At 54.6% G+C, this 23,133-nt stretch overlaps 2 protein-coding genes across 2 annotated transcripts; both read left to right on the top strand.

Moving 5' to 3' along the window:
- The first annotated feature begins 922 nt into the window (after nt 1-922).
- LOC135894912 (C-type lectin-like) lies at nt 923-13,372 on the top strand. Its single transcript, XM_065422973.1, has 5 exons — nt 923-989; nt 10,032-10,146; nt 10,385-10,514; nt 12,035-12,149; nt 13,305-13,372. The coding sequence occupies exons 1-5, from the start codon at nt 923-925 to the stop codon at nt 13,370-13,372; spliced, it is 495 nt and encodes a 164-aa protein (XP_065279045.1).
- Nucleotides 13,373-18,585: 5,213 nt separating this feature from the next.
- LOC135883234 (interferon-induced protein with tetratricopeptide repeats 5-like) lies at nt 18,586-22,443 on the top strand. The gene is made up of 2 exons (XM_065410249.1): nt 18,586-18,807; nt 20,378-22,443. The coding sequence occupies exons 1-2, from the start codon at nt 18,803-18,805 to the stop codon at nt 21,678-21,680; spliced, it is 1,308 nt and encodes a 435-aa protein (XP_065266321.1). The 5' UTR covers nt 18,586-18,802; the 3' UTR covers nt 21,681-22,443.
- Nucleotides 22,444-23,133: the final 690 nt, after the last annotated feature.

The raw sequence follows: 23,133 nt of genomic DNA, 5'->3' as shown, positions 1-23,133 counted from the left end.
ACAAGTGTGATTCAAACACCTGTTAGTGGGGGAAAGGCCCCGGGGGTGGGGTCAGTGGGTGTCTCCTGTACCAGGTGCTGGGTGATAACACGAGAGGCTCCATGTTTCTAACACTGAACTGGTCTCTAGTCAGAGAACTATTGCAGAGGTGCTGCACCTGCAGCTGACATTCCAGCCCTGTGCACACAGACTGGCCTCCATCCTGGTGGCACTGGGGCCTCTTCCAAACTCTTCCCTCTTCCCTTCTGTGCCCTCCCTCCACGTTCCATGTAGGTGGCTACCGTGGGGACCTGCCAGCCCCGGCACTGGGGAGAGAGGGACAGCAGGAGATGGCAAATGCCCCTTCTGAGAACCACTTTGCTCTGCAAACGGGACCCTGTTGCCTGGGACCCTGTTGCCTCCGAGTTGGCCTGGCCTTCCTGCTGCCCCCCATCTCCTCCCCACCTCCAGCCCTGGTTTGGGGAGTCCCTGGCAGTGCGGCTTGCAGAGCCCAGCCACTGAGGAGCTGGGACCTGGCTCTCAGCTGGGTGTCCAGTTCTGTCCCTGGGGCACGGCTCGGTGAGGGTGAGGGGCGGAAGGGCCCTTCGGAAGCAGGAAGATGGGCTCTGAGCTGGGTCCCCCAGGGCTGGGGTTAGGGTTTCCAACTCTCCAGGATTGGCCTGGAGTCTGCAGGAATTAAAGATTATGTGATGTGATTAAATCTCCAGGAATATGACCAACCAAAATTGGCAACCCTAGCTGGGGGACGGGATCCCTCTCGGGGCCCTTCCAGCCCAGCCAGGCCCTTTAGCAAACAGCCCCAACTCTGAAGCATCTCCCCCTGTGAAATGCCACACAGGGGAGAGGTGTCGCTCCAGGGTGCGTCTCAGGCTCTCATGGCCCCATCTCCCTTGTGCGTTTTCTCCCCAGGGGAAGTGAGAAGATGGGGCCAGTCGCCTACTTCAGCCTCAGCCTCCTCGGCTGCCTGATCTTTAACCCCTCGCTGGAAGGTGAGTCCCTGCCTGGCCCCTCAGAGCTGGAGACCCCAGGCTCTCTTTGCCCTCGATGGGAAGTGAATTCATTTCACTCAGGGGCCCCAGCCCCACCATGTGGCAATGTTGGCCAAATAGGGCCCGTTTCTCCCCGGAGCTTACCCAATTACACCAAGGAGGCACGGAGAGACAAGAAGACGGGTACCGATCCTTTATTTGTCAGTCAGCTGAGAGGGTGCACCTCAGCTCATGCCAAAGGAGACACACCTTACATGGGCGACATGGGCCCTTTTTATAATCAGTAACAAACAACTCAGTTCTCATCCTTTCTACGTCACTATGCTGACCTATAGATAACAGGTTACACAGAATACATGTATTATTTTGGGGAAGGGGGTACAAGAGACATCTGTTGCGGATACATTTATCATTTTGAAGGGAGAACACGGTACATCCCTTGACCCTTTGCACTAAATACCTTGGGGATATATGGGAAAACAGCTGCAAACTAACTATCTCTCTGTTCCCTCCTTATCTCTATTATTTCTGCTAGTGTGAGTGAAACTGCAGCCATCCGCTAGAAACGCTGACCAATACATTTCTGCTTTAACATGTAAGCAGTTAGCACAGAAGTAGATGAGAGTTCACAAGATGGAGTCTGGGGGTTTCAGATAGGCCCAGAGCAAAAGGGCTTCATCGACACTTTGGCCTTCCACTCTCCCGAGTTACCTGGTAGCTATGCCTAGTGGATCCCAACAATCCCCCCTTTGAGAACACTCAACAAACCTTTGTCAGAGTTTTCTCATACTCTAAAGACAAAATGCGATTAAGCTCCATGCAATCAGGATTATCAATGAAAATAAAACCAATGCTCAGGGTTCTCGCGGGGAGTATGCTGTGACTATTCAGAAAGATCACAACGCATTCCCAGTGACCCTTACTGTCTTTTGAATAGCAGCTTAAGTCTCAAATCGTCGTTAACAGTCTTTTCCGCAGGCTGGACAGTCCACTGTTCAGGAATGGGCACTGCTTTCAGTCGAGAGTGATGAATCCAGTTCTTGTGTCCTTCGACCTTTGCCGCTGTATGGGTGACAAGCAGGATGGTGTGGGGTCCCTTCCACTTCTCTTGGAGGGGCTCGTCCTTCCAGGTCCGCACGAGAACGGAGTCACCAGGCTGCAGGGAGTGGACCCGAGGTATCCAGCAGAAGAGGCTGTGAATCTTTGGTATACCTGTGAAGAAAAGAAAGAACAGCAGACAGAGGGCACATGTACTGAGACAAGAAACCATACCCCATCTCCCACTCCCCTGCCAGAACTGGGGTACCATTCATAGGCCATGCTCTTCCAAACATAATCTCGAAGGGACTAAACCCTATCCTACCCTTAGGGAGAGCACGAATGCAAAGTAACACAAGGGGCAAAGCATCAGGCCACTTAAGAGAGGCCTCCTGACAGACCTTTGAGAGGTGTCGCTTGAGTGTCTGATTTGTGCGTTCCACTACTCCACTGGCTTGTGGTCGCCAGGGTGTGTGGAGTTTCCAGGGGATCTGCAGAGCACTTGATATCTTTTGAACCACTTGAGATGTGAAGTGTGTTCCATTGTCAGATTCCATCCATTGAGGAAGGCCGAAGCGAGGAATGATCTCCTTAACAAACTTAAGAGCCACTGTCTTGGCAGTGTTGTTGCGACATGGGAAGGCTTCAGGCCATCCGCTGAATCGATCCACTAAGACAAGAAGGTACTTGTATCCTTGGGTCCTGGGAAACTCAGTAAAGTCTATTTGCCACACCAATCCTGGGCCTGGGGTAGGTTCCAGGGTGGCTGGAGGCACTGCTACTCCTGGTCGAGGGTTATTCTTTTGGCAGATTAAACATTCAGCTTGTACCTATGATGCTAGGGGTTTAAGTCCAGAGGTTAGAAAATATTTATTCATAAGCTGGGCAAGAGCCTCTTTGCCTGCGTGTGTGGTTTGATGCAGTTCCTGCAACACCAGTCGAATCAGGCCCTTGGGCAGGAGGATTTTTCCCTCTGTGGAATAAAGCCATCCCTCCTTTTCCTGGAGACCGAGACTGTCAGCCAGGTTTCCGTCCTCTTGGGAGTACTGAGAGGCTGCAAGCTCACCCACTGATGGGATGAGGGCATGCATTTGGGCATTCTCCTCTGTTGGTGATTTCAGGGTAGCAGCTCGCTTAGCTTCCCTGTCTGCTCTGGCATTGCCCTTGGTTACATCTTGATCTTCCCTTTGATGGGCCTTGCAATGCACCACTGCTACTGCTGAGGGGAGTTGTACTGCTTCTAAAAGCCGGAGAATTTGAGACCCATGCTTGACCGGAGAGCCTTGGGCTGTTAGCATTTTCCTTTGCTTCCACAAACCAACGTAAGCATGCAATACCCCAAAAGCATACTTTGAGTCAGTAAAAATATTAACCCGTTTGTCTTTTGCCAGCTCAAGTGCCCGAGTCAGGGCCACTAGTTCAGCAAGCTGGGCAGATGTTCCTGCCAGTAAACTTTCAGCTTCCACGGTATCATGAAGAGACACAATAGCATAACCAGCCCTCCTTTGCCCATCCACAACAGTACTACTTCCATTTGTATACCATTCCAAGTCAGCATTTGGGAGTGGCTGATCTTTTTAGATCTGGGCGGCTAGAATACTGAACATCTATGATTTCTAAACAGTCATGTTCCTGCTTTTCTGTCTCTGGTAACAGTGTAGCTGGATTAAGGGAGGGACAGGTCTTCAGGGTGACTTCAGGATTCTTTAACAGCTTCGCCTGGTACCGAGCAACCCGAGCCTGTGTGAGCCAAAGACCACCCTTAGTGTCCAGCAAGGCTCGGACCATATGGGGAACATATACACTTGCACAGTTCCTTCCAGTGTCAGTTTCTCCGCTTCCCCAAGCACTAGAGCAGTAGCTGCGATCGCCCTCAAACAGGCTGGCCATCCCTTTGAAACTTGATCCAGTTGTTTAGAAAAGTATGCCACAGGACGCTTCCAGGCACCTAATAGCTGAAATGCCCTGTCCGCTTCTGGGGACCAGTGAAAGGGATCCTGTTCCGCTCCCTTAACACATTCATACAGAGGTTTAGCCCACAGTCCAAACTCTGGAATCCATATTTTGCAAAAACCTGCCATGCCCAGGAATGCCCTAAGCCGTTTACGGTTGCTGGGGATGGGAACTTGGCAGATAGCCTCCTTTCTTTCGTTTGAGAGCTGTCTCTCTTTCTGCCTGATGTGAAATCCCAGATATTGAACCTCTGAAAGAGCAATTTGGGCTTTGCTTTGAGATACCCTGTATCCTCGCAGTCCAATAAAGTTTAGGAGACTCACAGTAGCTCTGAGACAAGGGATTAGACCCACAGCAGCAATTAACAATCCTTGAGCCAATACTGTTCAACAAAACTGCTTTTTAACCCTTCGTTGTCCTCATTATGCCTTGCAGTATTTTGCAGATCTCAGTTGCTTGGGCACATTCAGGCCCCCCCCCCCTTTTTCTTGGTTGTCAGCAAAGTCTTGGCTATGAACAATGTCCTTGGACTGAGGCCAGCTGTATTTTCCTCTCAGTTAACTCATTCTGTGCTTTTTCCTTTTCTCCCTTTCTCGGCTTCTTCTAACTTCCAAAGGAACCTTCCACTCTTTACTCATACACCTTTTCTCCAACCATTAACACATACTCATTGCCATCATACATCTTTCCAGTAACATAACTTCTGTGCAAAGCTTTGAAGCAACAAACCAGGACAAGCACACTCACTTCTGAGGATTTCACTCTGTACAACCTCTGGTGTCTAATAGCTTTCCCTTTTTAAACCTTAAATGCCTTCTCTTTCTTTACCAGATCGTTTATCTGCTATTTTGTTACCCAAAAACAAATTCAAATCTTTTATTCTCCTGGCTTTGACTACCCTGCTGCAGCCACAACCTTTGGTCTTTAGTTAAAACATTTTAAGTCTGGTAAAGCGTTAAGTCACCTTAAGGATTAAATGCTAAATACCTTAAACAACACTAGTTTCCTGTGTCTGGCAAAGGTATTCTCAGTTTTGCAACTTTAAAACAATACCAATTCATCTCAAACTTATAAAACACAGATTGTATACAGCAGGAGTGTTCTTCAGCAAATTAGACTAACGTATTCATAGTCAAATAATTCCACTTAAATAACCTCTTGCCTGAATTACTTACAGACATTCCTACCAAGTTTCACTGCTTGATTCCCTCTAGCAACTACAGAGTTAACTTCTCACTCTCTTTTCTTAAATCACTTGCTTGTCTCCCAAAACGACACCCAATCAACTCAGATTTTACCATTCCAATTATTGTCCTGGGGATTTGAAATCCCCATGCTTATAATTACTTACTCTTTTCCTTCCACTATGCCCTCAAAGTTTCCAACCTGTTTTCCAATCTCTCTGTCTGTTGCCTGCCCGCTTGGGCCCGATCCTGCTTTTCTTGCTGAACCGTCCCTTCCATGGGCACCGGCTTTTTTCACTCCCAATTTAGCTAGGAGGGTGGGTTTCTCGACTAGCCCCCACCCTTCCTGGTCTCTTCCCTTAAACATTCTTACTCATAAGGCTACCCGAGTCCTCCCTCGTGAGGCTTATGGCTAGCTAGACAACCTTCAAAGATAGAAATGAACTTGCTTGGATTCATTGAGAATTCTCCTGCCTCTGCCTTAAAAGCAGCCAGATGTTAAAAGCAACATGAGAATACACTGAACACAAGATCCTGTGTTCCTGGATGGGCTACCACACGCTCAGTAATCAACGGATACAATCCCACCAAGGGGGGGGGGCACTCTCTAAAGCCTGTGGGGGTGAAGGAGCCGAAGGGGACACCGATTCTGGCATTACAACAGTGGGAGGGTTCTGGGGTTTAGCAGCCGTTACTACCGAGCCTGTCGGAGTCAAATTGCACTTGAACAAAATATCAGTCCTATTTCTTAACACCATAAACATATACGTTAACATACATTCCAAGGGTGTCCCAGCACATGTGCTCTGTCCGGACCCCATTATGCTCGTGTTTAATTAAACCTGGTCACGGGTTCGACCGACCCCCCTTGCGATCAAGATATCCTGGTCCCGGGGTTTCCCCTCGCAGGAGTCTCGGTGCGGCTAGAGTCGGTTTAAGTCCTAGACCTGGTTATCACAATTTTGGCTTCCAGCATATCATTAGTATGAAAAAGAACAATATCCCTGCCAAGAATAAAAACAGGCCCTGGGGCTGTTCTACATCCCAATAATTATCCAATACGGCCCACGGACTAGTGAAGTTAGTGAAATTATTCATTAACCGTTGCCTGGCTTATTTATCATAACCACTAAACATTTGTCCGTTTTACAGTACCTTCCCACACAGGGATTACCTAAAGGGTCCAACCACACTGCGGGGGCGTTATATCCCTCAAACCCAAGAGGTAAACGCACTTACCGCCCGGAGTGGCCGTGTCCGGCTGTTGGACCTTCCCCTTCTTCTGGTACCGTCTTATCTCCGTGTCGTTAGGAGTTCTCTTTAGAGAGGACACAGCTGCCCCGACCGATTGTGACGACCCGAGGCCCGAGCAAACCAACAGCTCGAGGTGGCCACTCCTCGGAATCGCCCCCGGTCGTCGGTCAGTGTCCTCCACAGGGAGAGAAGTCCCGGCGGAGTCGCCAATTTGTTGGCCAAATAGGGCCCGTTTCTCCCCGGAGCTTACCCAATTACACCAAGGAGGCACGGAGAGACAAGAAGACGGGTACCGATCCTTTATTTGTCAGTCAGCTGAGAGGGTGCACCTCGGCTCATGCCAAAGGAGACACACCTTACATGGGCGACATGGGCCCTTTTTATAATCAGTAACAAACAACTCAGTTCTCATCCTTTCTACGTCACTATGCTGACCTATAGATAACAGGTTACACAGAATACATGTATTATTTTGGGGAAGGGGGTACAAGAGACATCTGTTGCGGATACATTTATCATTTTGAAGGGAGAACACGGTACATCCCTTGACCCTTTGCACTAAATACCTTGGGGATATATGGGAAAACAGCTGCAAACTAACTATCTCTCTGTTCCCTCCTTATCTCTATTATTTCTGCTAGTGTGAGTGAAACTGCAGCCATCCGCTAGAAACGCTGACCAATACATTTCTGCTTTAACATGTAAGCAGTTAGCACAGAAGTAGATGAGAGTTCACAAGATGGAGTCTGGGGGTTTCAGATAGGCCCAGAGCAAAAGGGCTTCATCGACACTTTGGCCTTCCACTCTCCCGAGTTACCTGGTAGCTATGCCTAGTGGATCCCAACAGCAACAGCCAACACAGCTGGGTCCCCAGAGCCCCTTCCTCACCAAACCCACTAATCCAGACCCCAGCCAGAGGTTCAGCACCTGTCTGAGGAGAGAGGCGGCTTCCTGCTGCCCCTGGCTCTGAGTGCAGAGGGAATCCCTGAGACCTCCTGGGGCTGAGTGTGAGAGACAGGCTGGGAGCTAAACCCGCCCCCAGCTCCTGTTGCGGCTTAGAGGGGGACTTTCCCCATTGGGGCAGAGGGGTCCCCTCCCAACCAGGGAACTGAGTGTGGTGATAACATCCCAAATGAGTGACATCCGTTTTCTTCATTGGGCTCAAAATGGCGTCTCTTCGTAAACTTGTTCCTTCTGCTTTGGGATAATCCAAACTCTTCCCTCCTCCCCCTCCACTCAAAAGAAAAATGCTGGGACCCACAGACTATTTCTCCCCTCCCCTCCCCTCTCCTTCCCTACTTAGCCCCACAAATCTCTGCACTTACTCCACATACTGCTAATCCCTCCCCCCTCCCATCTGTCACTAGCTCTCTGCCTTCCCTTCCCTCTCTGAGCCCTCAGCTATCAGAGAATCATAGAAATGTGGGGCTGGAAGGGACCTCCAGAGGTCACCTTGTCCAGCTCCCCACACTGAGGCAGGATCATCCCTGACAGATGTTTGTCCAACCTGTTCTTAAAATCCTCCATTGACAGGGAACCCACAACCTCCCTTGGAAGCCTGTTCCAGAGCTCCACTACCCTGAGAGTTAGCAAGTTTTTCCTAATATCGAACCTAAATCTCTCTGGCTGCAGATTAAGCCCATTACTGCTCATCCTACCATCAGTGGACATAGAGAACAATTGATCACAATCCTCTTTATAACAGCCCATCACATGTGAAGATCGTTCTCTGGTCTTCTTTTCTATAGACTAAACATGCTCAGTTTTTTAAACATTCCTCACAGATCAGGTTTCCAAGCCTTTTAGCATTTTTATTGTTATCCTCTGGAATCTCTCCATCTTGTCCACATCTTTCTGAAAGTGCGGCACCCAGACCTGGTTACAGTACTGCAGCTGAGACCTCACCAGAGCCGAGCAGAGCAGGACATTAGAGCCTGTGTCTTACATGCAACACTCCTGTTAACATGAGCCAGAATGATTGTAGGCGTTGTCTGAACTGCATCACATTGTTGACTCTCATTCAATTTGTGATCCACTATAACCTCCAGATCCTTTTCAGCAGGACTGCCGCCTAGCTAGTTATTCCCCAGTTTGTAGTTGTGCATTTGATTTTTCCTTCCTAAGTGAAGTACTTTGCACCTGTCTTTACTGAATTTCAGTTGGTTGATTTCAGACCAAATCTGCAATTTGTTAAGGCCACTGGGATTTTAATCCTGTCCTCCAAAGTGCTAGCAATCCCTCCCAGCTGGGTGTCAGCCACAACATTTATAAGCGTCCTCTCCACTCCATTATCCAAGTCATTCATGGAAATGTTGAAGAGTACCAGACCCAGGACAGACCCCCGAAGGACCCCACTACATATGTTCCTCCCATTTGACAGGAAACAAGCAAACCTCCCCAACTACTCTTTGAGGAGGGTCTTCCTACCAGTTGTGCACCCACCTAATAGTAATTTCATCTAGATCATATCTCCATAGTTTGCTTATGAGAAGATCATGTGGGACTGTGTCAAAAGCATTACTAAAATCAAGATCTATCAAGTCCACAGCTTCCCCCCATTCTCGGGGCCAGTAACCCTGTTAAAGAAGGAAATTAGGTTGGCTTGGCATGATTTGATCTTGACAATTCCATGTTTGCCATTACTTATAACCCAATTATCCTCTAGATGCTTATAAATTGATTGTTTCATAATTTGATCCACTATCTTTCCAGGTATCAAACTTAGGCTAGTGGTCTATAATTTCCCAGATATTCTTTGTTTTAAAAGACATGTGATATGTTTGCCTGTCCCTCCTGAACAATCTATACCTCTCTATACCAATATTCCAGTCGTGAGATTTATAACACTAAATCTCTGGGATGCCGATTAAGTCATAGTTTAGCTTATATACTAATACTTCCTGTTCCTCCATTTATTCCCCATAGTCCTTGCATTTGTGTATAGACATCTGAGATGTACAGCAGATTCCCGCAGTTATCCCTCTTGTTGCTCCTATGACCCTTTTATAATTTTCCATCTCCTCCCCCCAACCACATCTAACCTTCTGTTACAGTCACCTGTGGGATTTTGTCACCCGCCCCTTTTGAATCTAGTTCAAAGCCCTCCTCACTCGGTTGGCAAATCGGTGTGTGGTATCCCTTCAGCCTCTACTATACGCCAATGCCACCAAACTCCCCTCTGCTCCCAGTCCCACTGACATCCAGTGCTCCCCATCCTCACCCCATAGTCCCCTCTGACTCAACCCCCTTGATACCCCTTCCCGTCAGGTCCCCCAGTGCTCCCGCACAGAAGATAGGAGGTGACCATCTTCCTTGAAGACAGCCCAGTTCGTGTCCCCTTGGAGAGGAGACAGTGGTAATTTTCAGGCCAGCCTCACTGCTACTGACAAAGGTGGCAAGGGAGTGGCAGCTGTTTTAACTGACTGGCTTCAGCCCCATTGAAAGTAATAGGAGATAGTGGCCATTTTGAGAGAGGGCAAATGTTCACAGGATTTGGGGAGTTCTGGAGAAGCTGGAAGGATGACAGCCGGCAGCTCTGCTCCGATTCTCTTCTCCGAAACAGCCTCTCACCACACTGTTCTCTCTCCCCGTCCCATCCCCTCTCTCGGATCAGGAATAGGGGCCACGCCCTGTCCCAGTGACTGGCTGTTCTACCAAGGTCGATGCTATGCGTTCTTCCCTGAAAAAGTGTCCTGGTCGGAGGCTGAGGTACGAGACTCTTCTCAGGGGTCCACCGGGCGGGGGGGGGGGGGGATTAGTGGGCAGGGGCTGAAGGGGTTTGGTGACATCACCATTGGCCCTGGGGTATCCCTGCAGAGGTGGGGTGGGGAGGCTGCAGAAGTGATGTGGCTGGTGCCAGGCCCTGGGGCTCGGGAAGGCACTCTCTCCCCTCACAGCCGTCCCTGCTCCTGCTGCAGCCTGGTGGGGCAGGACCCCACACCAGTGCCAAACAGCGTCCTCCTGCAGGGGGGTAACAGGCCTCACTGATGTTCCTTTCTCCATTCTCACTGAGGCAGAAGGGACCATGGTGGCCAGATACATCAGCGAGTCAGGCTTCAAGGATAACGTCTGGATCGGACTCCACGACCCCCGGAAGGTGAGTGCCCAGAGCCTGCTTTGCCTCTGCCAGCTGCTCCCTCCCCGCCCCATGACTCTGTTTCCCAGGGGCTGTGCAGAGACCATGTCCCATGAGCCCTTCATAGGGGCTGCCAGGATCTCCCTCCCCCGCTCCCAGGGTCTCCCATCTGCACTCCACCTTTAACCCCTGTCCTCCCGCACCCCTTCCGACTCCATCCTACCATAAGCTCCGACTCTCCTTTGGCTTTTCCCTTCTAAATCAGCCAGGCCCTGCTCTCCCCCATCATCAAACCGACCTTTGACCTGCACCTGCCTCTCCAACTACTGCACTGTCTCCCTTCCCCCCTCCCTGCTCATGCAATGTGCTGTGTCCTCCCCCTGCACCCCACATCCCGTCTCCACTCGACTATCAACACGTTTTCTAGCCACTTTTTCCTGCCCATGACTTGAGCCTCTGCTCCCCCTTGACCTCTGCGCTGCCCCGTCACTGCTGGTCGCTCCCTCAGCTTGGGGATCCCGTCCTCACCTGGTTCTCCTTAGGAGAGCTCCCAGCTCCTAAGGGCAGGGACACGAAGGGGGAGCAGTCACAGGCTGGGAAGGGGCCCCAGAGGGGGAAGGCGCCATTATGAACATCGAACTGGAAAGAACCTCTAGGGTCACTGAGTCCAGCCCGTGCTATGGCCGGCAACCCCGTCACGCCAACCCCCTCATAAACTTATCAACCTCCATCTGAATCTTTGTCTCCATCAGTTTCCTTTCCCTCCCCACTGCTAGAGAGGCTCTGGGGTCAGGAGGCTCCCCGAACAGCACACACAGACTCAGCCCCTGGATCCCCCGCCCCAGACCCGAGGTTGGGCTGGACTCAGAACGGGAGGAGTGAGAGGCTCTGTATCCCTTTCTCTAGTGTCCTCAGCCCTCCAGCTCCCCCCAGCCTGGTAATGGATTGGAACTAGCACTCTGAGCCGCGAAGCCAGCTAGTCCCCCCATGAACTGAGGCCAGGCCAGAGCCAGCACCCCTAGAGGTGAAACGCCCCATGTCCCCTTCTCTGATTCTATTGCACTAGCCAGTCCTGCTAACTTGGGGCCAGACTGACGCTGAGCCCACTGGAGGGGAAAAGGCCCCGTGTCCCATCCCCTGAGCCATCCAGCATCTCTATCACAGACGCACTTTTATTTTGCTTTTACAGGACGAGATCACCCACCTTAAAACCACCAGTGCCCCCTGGGAGACTGTGTCCACTAGGGACTAGAACACACTGCAGAGCGACTGCGTCATGGTTCGGAGATTTGTTAACACAGGCAAAGAGCTTGAAAGGGAGAAGGTGAAGTTCATGTGCTAAGTGTTACTATTAGATCAGCGTCTCCAGGTCCCGTCCCCCTGAGCTGGCCTCTCCCCACCCACTGCCCCACGGCCCTTCCCCGACTCTCCCACTGCCTGAGTGGGGCACTTCTGTGTTGGGTTTAGGTGTTTCTTTGGTGCCTTGTCACCAAGGTCTCTTCTTTTGGGGACCCTAAGACTTTTCTCCCCCGTCTCTGCAGTACAGACGCTGGAGGTGGACCGATGGCTCCCGGTATTACTACAAAGCTTGGAACGCCGGGGAACCAAACAATGATCATGGTGTCGAGTACTGTGTGGAGCTGGTGAACCAAAAGGGTAAGCAGACGCTCAAACACACATGCACCAACGAAGGAGCCACACACTCCAACTCTCTCTGTGGGGATGGCCTCCTCTCCTGTCACCCTGCCTGTCTCCCTCAGTTCACACTGCCGCTCTCTCCCCTGATCTCACCCGAAAATTCCTCCCCCATGTGTCCCAGTTTGAGGCTCAGCTCCAGTCAGAGGCAGGCCACACAGTACATTTGGCCCCAGACGATCAGTTAAAGGGAAAGACCCAAGCATAGCTATTGCCCACTAGGTGATATGCAGGCGGGGTACGGGTTCTTCCGTTGGTGCCTTTGGCACCCTGATTCTGGAGGCAGCCGGGGGCTATTTTGGCCCCGGGGCAATTTAGAGCAGCCTCAAGGATACTCTGGCAGTGGCAGTAAAAACCTGGACGGCCAGAGCACAGGGGCTTCAGCCACATCCCAGCCTGTCCCCTATGCTGGGGGACCAGGACTGGGCAGGGCAGCTGTATCTCTTCTGGGTTCCCCTACGCAAGAGGAATCCCCAGCTGGTTCCTGCTGTCCGTGTTGCTGGAGTGACATGCGGGGTGGAGCAGGGCTGAAGGTCTCACCCCATTCACTGACAATAGGATGGAGAGCTGGGTGAACAGGGAAAGCTCACTCGCTAATTCATGAGTGACTCATTCTTCATGAGCCATGCTAGTCACACGGGCTCGCCCACCTTCCGATGCTCACGAGTCTGCGTGTTCTATTCCCAGCCCTGCCACTGATCTGCTGGTGACCTTGGGCAAGTCACTTCCCCTCTGTGGGCCTCAGTTTCCCCTCCCACCTCTTGTCTCCTTAGACTGTGTACTCTCTGGGGCAGGGACTGTCTGTGGGTGTGTGCATGCACAGCACCTAGCACCAAGAGGCCCCGTCGTGCTCTCATCAGACACATTCCAGCACAATAGAAGAGGGTCTTCCACTGTCACGCTGACACAGCGTCCCTCAGGGAGCGATGGAGCCTGTCCCTGTCTGAGGCACATGGGCCTTCATTTCCAGCCTCCTCATCCTCACAGCCTCATGCCGAGGAGCTGGGGCCTTCTCTCAGCAGGGTGCAATGGGGGGGGGGGGGGGTGTCACTGTAAGGGCAGGAATGGCCCCACTCGCCCTTCCCCTGCCCCAGTGATTTCTGTTTTACCTTCTAGGTTTTAAGAACTGGAATGATAAAGTCTGTCATACGCAAAACAGCTACGTTTGCAAGTATCGACCCTAGCAAGGGGAGTCGTTCGCCTGCGCCTGAAGAGGGAGCTCAGCGCCTGGGATGCAAAAGAACTGGGCTCCTTGGGCATCACCAGGCAACGGCCCAGACTTTCCGATGCCTTTGCTGCATCGAGGGCCAGTCCCCTCCCTCCCTGAGAGACCAGATCTCACTTCCCCAGCTGCAAACTCTCTTCCCCCAAGGGTCTCTGTTTTAGTTACACGCCTGCCCCTTCCCTCTTCCCCTCAGTGGCTGCAGCCCACGACAAGAATAAACTCTCCTGAGCATGTAGTTCTGTGTGTGTCTCCTCTGTCCTGTTCCTGGTCCCGCGTAGAGGCGTCCATCCAGCCCCCTCTGCCTGTGTCCTGAACTGCCCAGATCCCAGTGGAGGAGAGGACGGGGACCCCCAGAGGGAGGCAGGATGGGCCTGGCCTTTTGGATAACAGACATGACTTGGTTTCCCTCCAGATATCTGCAATAACCAGAGTTTCCTCTCTCTTCTGGCCCACCCATCTCCTCCTGGTCTCCTCTCCACTCAGACCCTGAGCTCCTCAAAGCAGGGACGTGTCCAGCTGTTGTGTAAACATCATTGTCCTTCAGAGCTGGAAGCATTTGCCATGGTAGGAAGCAGTGTGAGGTCGCTGAATACCACCCCCTGGACCTTGTTTCCAGCTGGTCAGTGTTGGACAGTGACTGGGTTATGTTACTACTCCTGGGGGAATTCTGCACCACTGTGTGTGCAGAAAACATGCCCCCGTCCCCTTCCCACGCCTCCGCCCCCCCTACACTAAATGTCTTTGCTTCCCTGCAGAAGGGGGCGGTTGCTGGGGAGGGGTGAAATTTGGGAGGATTTTCCCCCAAACAGAGGTGAGGTGGGGGGCACACGGGGTTACATGCCACTGCTCCCCCCCCCCCCATTTCTGTGAGCGAGCGCAGAGCTGCATGTCTGAAAGAGGCTGTCCCTGGGCTCTGCCGACTTTGCAGCCGGATGCTTCTTCCTGGGTCCTAGTGCCACTTGGGCTCCCTTTCTGTGTGCTGGGAGCCATCCTGTTTTCTGTACAGGACTGAGTGCCCACAGTGGGGCAGGGCAAGGGGGGCGAGGTGGCGTGGTGTGGGAAAGAAACAGTGGGGAAGGAGGGGGTTGGGAGGGGGAGGGGATAGGGCAGTGGGAAAGAGAAGAGGAGAGGGGAAGCAGGGGCGGGAGGGCAGCAGGAGCCCGGCAATGAGCCCCACCTCCTCTGCACCTGGACCACCCGAATGAGCCCCCCGGACACCCACCCCACTGAGCCCCAACCAGCTGCACCTGGATCCCCTCCCAGTGAGCCCCACCTCCCCTGCACCCAGCCCCCTCCCACCCCCCCCCCCCCACTGAGCCTCCCACACCCAGCCCCCTCTGCTGAGCCCCAACCACACTGTAGAGTCCCATTACCGCCGCGCCTGGAACCCACCAATGGGCCCCTGTGCATCCAGATCACCCACTGAGCCTCCCACACCCAGCCCCCTCTGCTGAGCCCCAACCACACTGTAGAGTCCCATTACCCCCGCGCCTGGAACCCACCAATGAGCCCCTGTGCATCCAGATCACCCACTGAGCCACCCACACCCAGATTGCCCCACACAGAAACCTCTCACCCCACAGCTGGATCCCCCCACACTACGCTCCTCCACACTTGGATCCTGCTGGGCTGAGCCTGCCCACACCTGGTGTGTCTGGTGCAGAGGGGCAGGGCACTGGGGTGTTCTGGGGAGGTCCAGCCCTTGTGCTGTATCAGGGTCCGGAGCAACCTCATTGTTGAGTCCTGTCCTGGGGAGTACGGGGGGGCGCTGCAGCGTGATCTCCCACTTCTGTGCAGCCAGTGGCCTGTGCTCCCCACTGCCACGCTAGATCAGCCACATTTATTTATTGACAAATAACATTTGCCGAATTTTAAAATATTGTGCACAGACTTTTTATTTTTTTGGCGCAGAATTCCCTCAGGAGTAGCTAACACCTTTGGGCCATCTATTCCATCCAAATTAATACAACAGACCCTGACCTGAGTGGGGCCTCTAGGCGTGGCCTACCACAATGTAACTTCACCCTTCTGCCAGGGGGAGTCGCAGCACCAAGGGCCGGGTTCAGTATCTAGGGGTCCCGCTTAACACTGCCACAAACAACCAGCTCGAGCCCCCACCCAGTAACCTGGGAAAACTTAACACTGTCCCGGGTGCCTCCAAGAGGCTTCCCCACTCACAGGCACGGAGTCTGTGCGTAACCAAAGAGAACTGCTATTGAATGGGACAGGGAACCCAGCATTAGTTTGGGAAAACACCACAACCTCATTCAAACACGTGTGATCATCAGCCAACGCGACCCCACACGACGCTGGGCAGTGCCCTTTGCCTCAGTTTCCCATATTGTGGTGGGAAAGTCTGAGGAATGAATGTCCCGTTAGCACATCGCTCCCCTCTCCCTCCACTGCACCCCACTCATGGTTGGCCAACAAAGACCCAGAGCTCAGAGGGGTCTTCATGTGGGTTCACCTCCCGCCCCCGGGACATGCATCCATTGGGGGCCGCGGCCGGAGGAGCGCCGTGGGAGCTAACAGGGCGGCGCGGCCAGAGGAGCTCTACGGGAACAAACAGGGCGGCGTGGCTGGAGGAGCGCCGTGGGAGCTAACAGGACGGCGCGGCAGGGCACTGCCAGAGCTAACAGGGTGGCGCGGCCCGAGGAGCATTGCGCTGCCCTGTTTGCTCCTGTGGTGCTCCTCCGGCCGTGGCCCCCAATGGATGGTCTTGTGCACCCCACTTTGGAGACCACTGATCTACACCATCCCTGACAGGTGTTTGTCCAACCTGCTCTTAAAAATCTCCAGTGATGGAGATTCCACAACCTCCCTGGGCAATTTGTTCCAGTGATTAACCACCCTGACAGTTGCTCCCTTGCTGCAATTTAAGCCCATTGCTTCTTGTCCTATCCTCAGAGGTAAGAAAAATGTTTTTCTCCCTCCTCCTTGTAACAACCTTTTATGTACTCATGTAAATACAGGAGTCTTTTCCCCCAGCCCATCACTAGATGTCAGGGGAGAGCTCATTCACTCCCTGCACATAACCACTGGGCGCTGCCAAGAGGGAGGGGTTCGGAGGGTTAACAGGCCTGTGGGGAACGCGGCTCCCTCCCACCAGCCAGGCCCCCCAGTGACTGAACCCTGCAGAGACCAGGCATGAGGGGCAGACGCAGCCCTGCTTCTATCCCCCCCAACCCCTGCAACCCTCTGCAGGGCCCCACCGAGCCAGGATCAGCCCCAGCACAGCAGTGTGTGGGGGAGAGGGGGGTGTGTGTTCTCAGGGAACATGCGTGTGAGTGGTGAGAATTCACAGTGGGCGGGGGGAGTTCACAGAGGGGAGGGTTGTTGATGTCTCTGCTGCTGCCCCCCCCTCCCCGTCCTGGGCGCCTGCCAGCTCTTCTTGCAAGGGGTCAGGAAGCTGAAACTCAGAGAAATGAAACCTAAAGGGACGGTGAGGAAACAGAAAGAGCCGGGCCAGGAAACGCAGCGGGCTGTGGTGAGCCCCCCCCGCCCTGCCAGCCTGCCCCACTCTGGGGCGAATGCACTCGGCTGGCAAGGCCTCAGGCTGCTCTGAGAGCCTCGTGTGACCGGGGCTGGGGAGCACAGGGGACATGATGGGATTTGTGCCTTTAAAGGGCCTTTTGTGCATCTCCAGCAAGGGGCTCTCAGCTGGGAGCTGGTCCGGGCCCGTTAACCCTCGCACGCCCAGGCCTCAGGCACCGACACCCCCCAACAAAAAGCGACCGCGTCTTTGCAGCCTCTTTAAATCACTTGCTCTAGGTGTGGCCCTAGGGTGCTTGCTGTTCCCCCCTCACCCCTCAATGATGGGAGAGTCCCCCCCACCGATCGAGGGCAGAGAACCAGGCAAACGAGTCCTCGAGTGTATTGTCTTTATGCTGCTGCTCCCCCTCCTTCCTTCCCCCAGGATCACAAACTCTGTGGTCACTTTCCCCCAAGTTGCCTTCCACCTTCAGATTCACAGCCAGCTCCTCCCTATTCGTCAGAAATTGCAACTAGCCACCGGCCGTCCCCCCTCACATCCCACACCTTCTGAAACAAAACAAAATGGATCTTTCAAAAAACCGTATGGAAACAAGACGCTTAGTTCTCCCTCTGGGGAGCAGAGAACCCAAACACGGGCCAGGTGATAGTGACAGTGGTTAATGCACAGCCAGACCGGGCCCAAACACTGCAGGGAGGAGCAGAGGGTAAGAACCTATGTAGGACGGAACAGAAGAGACCCCGCAGTGTCCCCACAGCACAGTGAACCAGGCACGGCCCCATGGAGATAGAACGCGATCGCGTAATTCAAGAGTGCACCAGCCTGCGGTGGTGCAAAGGGCAGAGATGAGGCTGCACAGGGAACCCGACTATTATTTCCTCACTTCAGAGGGTTTGATTTTTATGTGGGGGAGGCATTTTGAAAAGCACCGAAGTGATTGAGGAGCATGGATTACGCTGGCAGCCAATGGGGCCTGGGCGTCTAAATCAGGGGGGCACTTTTGAAAAATCGCCCCCTGCACGGATAAAGCTGGGGGAGGGTTCGGGGAGGAGGAGGAGACCCGGGGAAGCAGCTACAAAGTGCTCACATTTTGCTAATTGCCCTGCCTCAGTCATTTCCCTCTGCTCCTCACTGCTAAGTGCCCCGTGCCGGGGGCAGGGACAGGCTGCCAACTGTGCCGCACAGTCCCCGTGTGTAGCACGAGGCCGGGCTGCCCACTGCCCTGTGCAGGTACCTTGAAGTGAATGAGGGAGAGCTCCTCTGTGCTATGGGCCCATCCTCTGCACACAACCGCAGCCCCTGTGCTCAGGGCAGCGCAGGCTGTTCCCACCCGGGCGACACGAACACCCCAAGGTGGCGGGGAAGGGCTGGCCGGAGGCCGGGACACGGCCAACCTGGTCACTGCACGGGGCTGTGGAGCTGGTGGGGTGCGTAGCAGGGAGCGCACTGCAGTGTGGTAATGGTGAGTGACCCCGTCTGTGTGCGGGGAAACCCAGGGCAGGATTGTACGGGTGCAAATGTGTGCGTGCGTAGAGACACAAACACAAACACACGCACACCCTGTAACTAGTCCCATGTCACCCCTGGAGCTGCAGATGGCAAGTCAGACAGAGTGGAAGCTGAAGATAACAAGTGGAGTTGAAAGTTAAGTTTCAGTTTCCTTTTCCACAGCTCACTCTCTCTTTCAGTTCCCCAGCCAGCCCCGTGAGCTCCCCAGCCCGCAGCCCAGGCTGGCTATAAAAAGGCAGGGGGGTCCCAGCAGACACAGTCCGTTCTGGCCCCAGACAGAACTCGGGTCTCTCCCAGAACCAGGCACTTCTCCAGCTCGGGAAGAAACCCAGTGCAGTGAAAGGAGCCGTCACCTCCCTGGCTGGGCTGGGGACTCAGCTGATCACAATGAGGTAGGTGCATTGGGGTCGCTGGGCGGGGGGGGGGCATTTCCAGCAAGGACTCAATCCAGACACCTTCCCACCCCTCTGCGCATTTCTGGGGCTGTCGATCTCTGGCTTTTATACCTCTGGGCAGGGCCGGCTCTGGCTTTTTTGCCGCCCCAGGCAAAAAAGCCTCCGGCCGCCCCCCCCCCCCCGCGAGGGGGGGGGCGGAGCCCGGGGGGGGGGCGGCGAGCCCCGGCGGGGGCTCCGCTCTCCCGCCGGGGGGAGGGCGGCCGGAGCCCCGGGGCGAGGGTGGCGAGCCCCGGCGGGGGCTCCGCTCTCCCCCCGGCGGCCGGGGGGAGGGCGCCGGAGGGGAGGGCGGCCGGAGCCCTGGGAGGAGGGCGGCGAGCCCTGGCGGGGGCTCGGCTCTCCCCCCCGCCCCCCGCGGCCAGAGCGCCGGGAGCAGGGCGGTGAGCCCCGGCGGGGGCAGGGCGGCGAGCCCCGGCGGGGGCTCGGCTCTCCCCCCGGCGGCCGGGGGGAGGGCGCGGGGGGGGGGGGAGGGCGGCCAGAGCGCCGGGGGGAGGGCGGCGAGCCCGGCTGTGGCCCCGCTTTCCCCGGCGGCCCGAGCGCCGCGCCGCCCCCCTCCAGGTGCCGCCCCAAGCACCAGCTTGGTTGCCTGGTGCCTGGAGCCGGCCCTGCCTCTGGGGCGGGGTTAATCTGGGGTAATTTTGCAGCCTGTTGCTGCTCCAGGCTGGTGACTCACAGGGCTAGAGCAGGTCACTGTTTACACCTCACCCTGCGAGCTCACCTTGCTGTCACTTTCCGGAGAACTCCCCGCTCTGGCCAGCTGTCACTCCGGCTTCACTCCGCATCAACGGAGGAGCCGGTGAGAGAGCCCCGCCCGTCCCCTCTCCCTGTTGTGGTTTTAAACATCCACGTGGGTGTCACCAGACTAGTCACTGGCCTTAACTCCTGCTCCCCTCCGCACAAACCGGGGGAGGGGGGGATTAACTCCGATCCCCGGGGAGCTGGAGCCAAGGGGCAGCCGGGGGGCGGGACGGGACCAGCCCGGGAGATGCAGAAAGAAAAGGCAGCAGCAGGAGCCCGGAGCTATGGAGGAGGAGGCTGCAGGGAGGGGAAACCAGCTGCTTGCAGAAGGGGGCGGGGGGTCTTGTGAACGCTCAGCCTGGACTGAGACCACGTCACCCCCCCCCCCGCCCCTCAGCGCAGGGCACCGGCCCCAGACCAGAGAGCGGGCACAGCTTGGGGGGGGGGGGTCGGTGTGTCTAGCAAGGCAGTGGGGGGTGTCGGTGTGTCTAGCAAGGGGCGGGAGGTCGGTGTGTCTAGCAAGGCGGGGGGGGGGGGGGGTTGTTCTATTGTTCAGTGAGGTGCTTGTTCCCAGAAAGAGGACACTGCCGGGTGGGGAGGGGGAGGGAACGGGGGGGTACAGTTGGGGGGTGCTGGAGGGGGTACCTGCAGTGGGGTACTCACTGGAGGTGGGGGGCAGTGTCGCTCCCTGTCATAGTGGTGGGGATGATTGCAGCGTGCAGTGGAAATTCATTCAGCCCAGATGGAGTCTCATTTCCCCCTCTCTTTGCAGCCCCCTGCGCCTGAAGGAGAAGCTGCAGGCCCTCCAGTGCCACTTCACCTGGAACTTTGAAATCAGAGACAAGGTAGATGCAGCTCACATCCTCCAAACTCTGGCTCTCAGGATTGCCCACACTCACCACCAGAACCAGCCCGTGCTCCTTGCCATGCAGGCTTATCTCTACCACCTGCAAGGGCAATATGAAGACGCTCTGCAAAGCCTTAGAGAAGCCGAGGAGATTCTGCAAAGAGATCACCCAGATAACTTCCCCCGGCAGGTCCTGGTCATTTACGGAAACTACGCCTGGCTCTATTATCACTTGGCCCACTATGATTTGGTTGAGCTTTACCTGGACAAGGTTAGAAAGATCTGCAGCTCCCTGAAGAGCCGCTCTCCATATGCAGCTCAGATCCCTGAGATACATGCACAGAAAGGCTGGTCTCTCCTGGCAGCAGGCTTCCGCAATGGCAGAGAAGCCATAAAGTGTTTCCAAATGGCATTGAGAGAAGACGAAGCAAATGGGGAGTTTCTTGCTGGGTTGGCAATCACAGCCTTTGCATCATGGAGTCACACACGCAAGCCTGTATTTTGGGAAGCAGCCAAAAAGAAGTTGGGTGCCATTATCCGTGAACAGCATCAAAACTATGAAGCTAAGGTGTATTTAGCCAAGATCCTTAAGAGGGCGGATAGACAGCAAGCAGAAGCCCTCATAGAAGATGTTGTTCAGAATAGCCTGGACCCTGAGGTCCTGAGACATGCAGCCATGTTCTTTCAACCAGAATTCATAGAAAAAACAATCTCTATTCTAGAGCGAGCAATATCTCTGAACCCCAATTATCATCTCCTTCACTATGACCTTGGTTATTGCTACAAGATACAACTGAAGGAGGCCAAGTCAGGCAGAGGAGAAATATTGGCAGCAGCTATTGAGGCCTTCAAAAAGGCTTTGCAGAAAGATCCAGCCTCTGTATTTTCAAAGCTGGCTTTAGCTGAAATGTATGGAGAAAATACACCTCACTACCAAGAAGAGATTTATCTCAATCTCATGAGTGAAATGCCCAGCCTCAGCAAGAAGTGTCAGCAGGCAGTCTACCTTCACTGGGGGGATTTCCTCTTCTACAAGCAGAAGTCACTGTGGGAGGCAGCTGAGATGTACAAAGCAGGTTTCTCCATTCCAGACGGCTACCAGGAGAGGCAACAACTGAAACAAAGGTTGGAAGAGGTGGCAGGAGAATTCCAGCAGAGCTCCCAAACCGCTGAGGCTGAGGCCATACATGACTTCATTCAAGAGACTGAAAGTCAGTCTCTTGAATAAAGGAGGAAGTCCACTGGTGGCAACAACAGAGCAGGAGACTGGAGATGTAGAGAAAATGTGTGATCCTTTCCCTTCCCTGGACACACTTTCTGAAGTGAGTCACTTTCCCCAGCTGTGTAACAATGACATTCGTGTTGCAAATGATTCTGGGTCCCCTGAATAGTTCACACCACGGCACATGCTGCTGTTGCTTCTTCTAGTTATTATTAGCTACCTGTATTGTGATAGCGCCTAGAAGCCCAGACATGGACCAGGACCCCATTGCGTCTGGCCCCAAAGAGTCTACAGTCTGCGACCAGAGACAACAGGAGGGAACCAGCAGACAGACGGGGGAGCACAGGCAGACGATACTGGTCAGCAAAATGGACAGTGGTCTCAGCCCACCAGCTACCCAGCCATTGTCAAGTGCTTTGTAAGCATCACCGCAGAGGAGAGTTTAGCTTCTGATCCTGAGCAGCTGTTTCTACCCAGAGGGGATGGTGCGACCATCCTTGTCTCTGAGCAAACCTACCTCCCAGCTCTGCTGCCTTCTAACATCCACGCAGGAAATAGGGGTGGAGTTTCTTCTAACCGCGTTGAGTTCTTGTATTTGCATAGCTGAGGGCCTGTAGTGTGTCTATATCATGAGTCCCATCTTTGCTTTCTGCACCTCTCACTGACAATGACTCACATGTACATGGCACCTTCATCCCCAGCTTGTCAGGGATCTGCTATGTTTTTATTTCATTTACAATAAAAGTAACTGAGAAAACAGAAATCAATCAATTGCACCATCTTGGAACATTCCTTTCCCTGCCCTTCGATTGCATCGGGGTGAGCAGCACACGGGCACGTCAAGCTCACAGTAAAGCACCGTGACAGTCACGAATAGCGCAGGAGCCAAGGCTGGAGTTTCGGAAGTTGACTTGGTGGAAATGAGTGTCCGGATTTACCAAAGAGCTCAGCACCCAGCAGCTCCCATCGTTCTCAGCTGGGGTCCAAGCCCCCTGCACTATTCTCAGGGGATGGGGTGCGGTGGAATCCTCTATTGTTCTCAGGGCGGGTGCAAGGATGTTTCGCGCCCTAGGCGAAACTTCCACCTTGCGCCCCCCCCCCCAAGCCCTGTAGCAGCCCTCCGCCCCCCCCCCGCCCCCAGCCCTGAGGCGCCCCCCCCCCGCGGCAGCTCCCCCCGGCCCGAGGAGCCGTGTGGCAGCTCCCCGCCCCAGCTCACCTCTGCTCCGCCCCCTCCCCGAGCACGCTGTCGCCGCTCCACTTCTCCCGCCTCCCAGACTTGCGCCGCCAATCAGCTGTTTGGCGCCGCAAGCCTGGGAGGGAGAGAAGCAGAGCAGGGCGGCTTGCTCAGGGGAGGAGGCGGAGCAGAGGTGAGCCGGGGAGGGGAGTTCCCCTGCGTGCCGCCCCCCCTTACTTGCTGCAGGCGGCCCTCCCCACGCCCCCCTGCCCCAGCTCCCTCCAC

Source organism: Emys orbicularis, chromosome 1, assembly GCF_028017835.1.
Source record: "Emys orbicularis isolate rEmyOrb1 chromosome 1, rEmyOrb1.hap1, whole genome shotgun sequence".
NCBI lineage: Eukaryota > Metazoa > Chordata > Testudines > Emydidae > Emys > Emys orbicularis.
Note: the sequence above shows the minus strand (reverse complement) of the source record. Positions and strands in the feature narration are given on the sequence as shown.

Bases quoted from the DNA above. Each gene is read 5' to 3' on its own strand.
- LOC135894912 (XM_065422973.1), top strand. From the start codon at position 923: ATGGGGCCAGTCGCCTACTTCAGCCTCAGCCTCCTCGGCTGCCTGATC. The intron at 10,515-12,034 runs GTGAGTGCCCAG...CCGTCTCTGCAG, and splicing joins GACTCCACGACCCCCGGAAG to TACAGACGCTGGAGGTGGAC. The intron at 12,150-13,304 runs GTAAGCAGACGC...TTTACCTTCTAG, and splicing joins GGAGCTGGTGAACCAAAAGG to GTTTTAAGAACTGGAATGAT.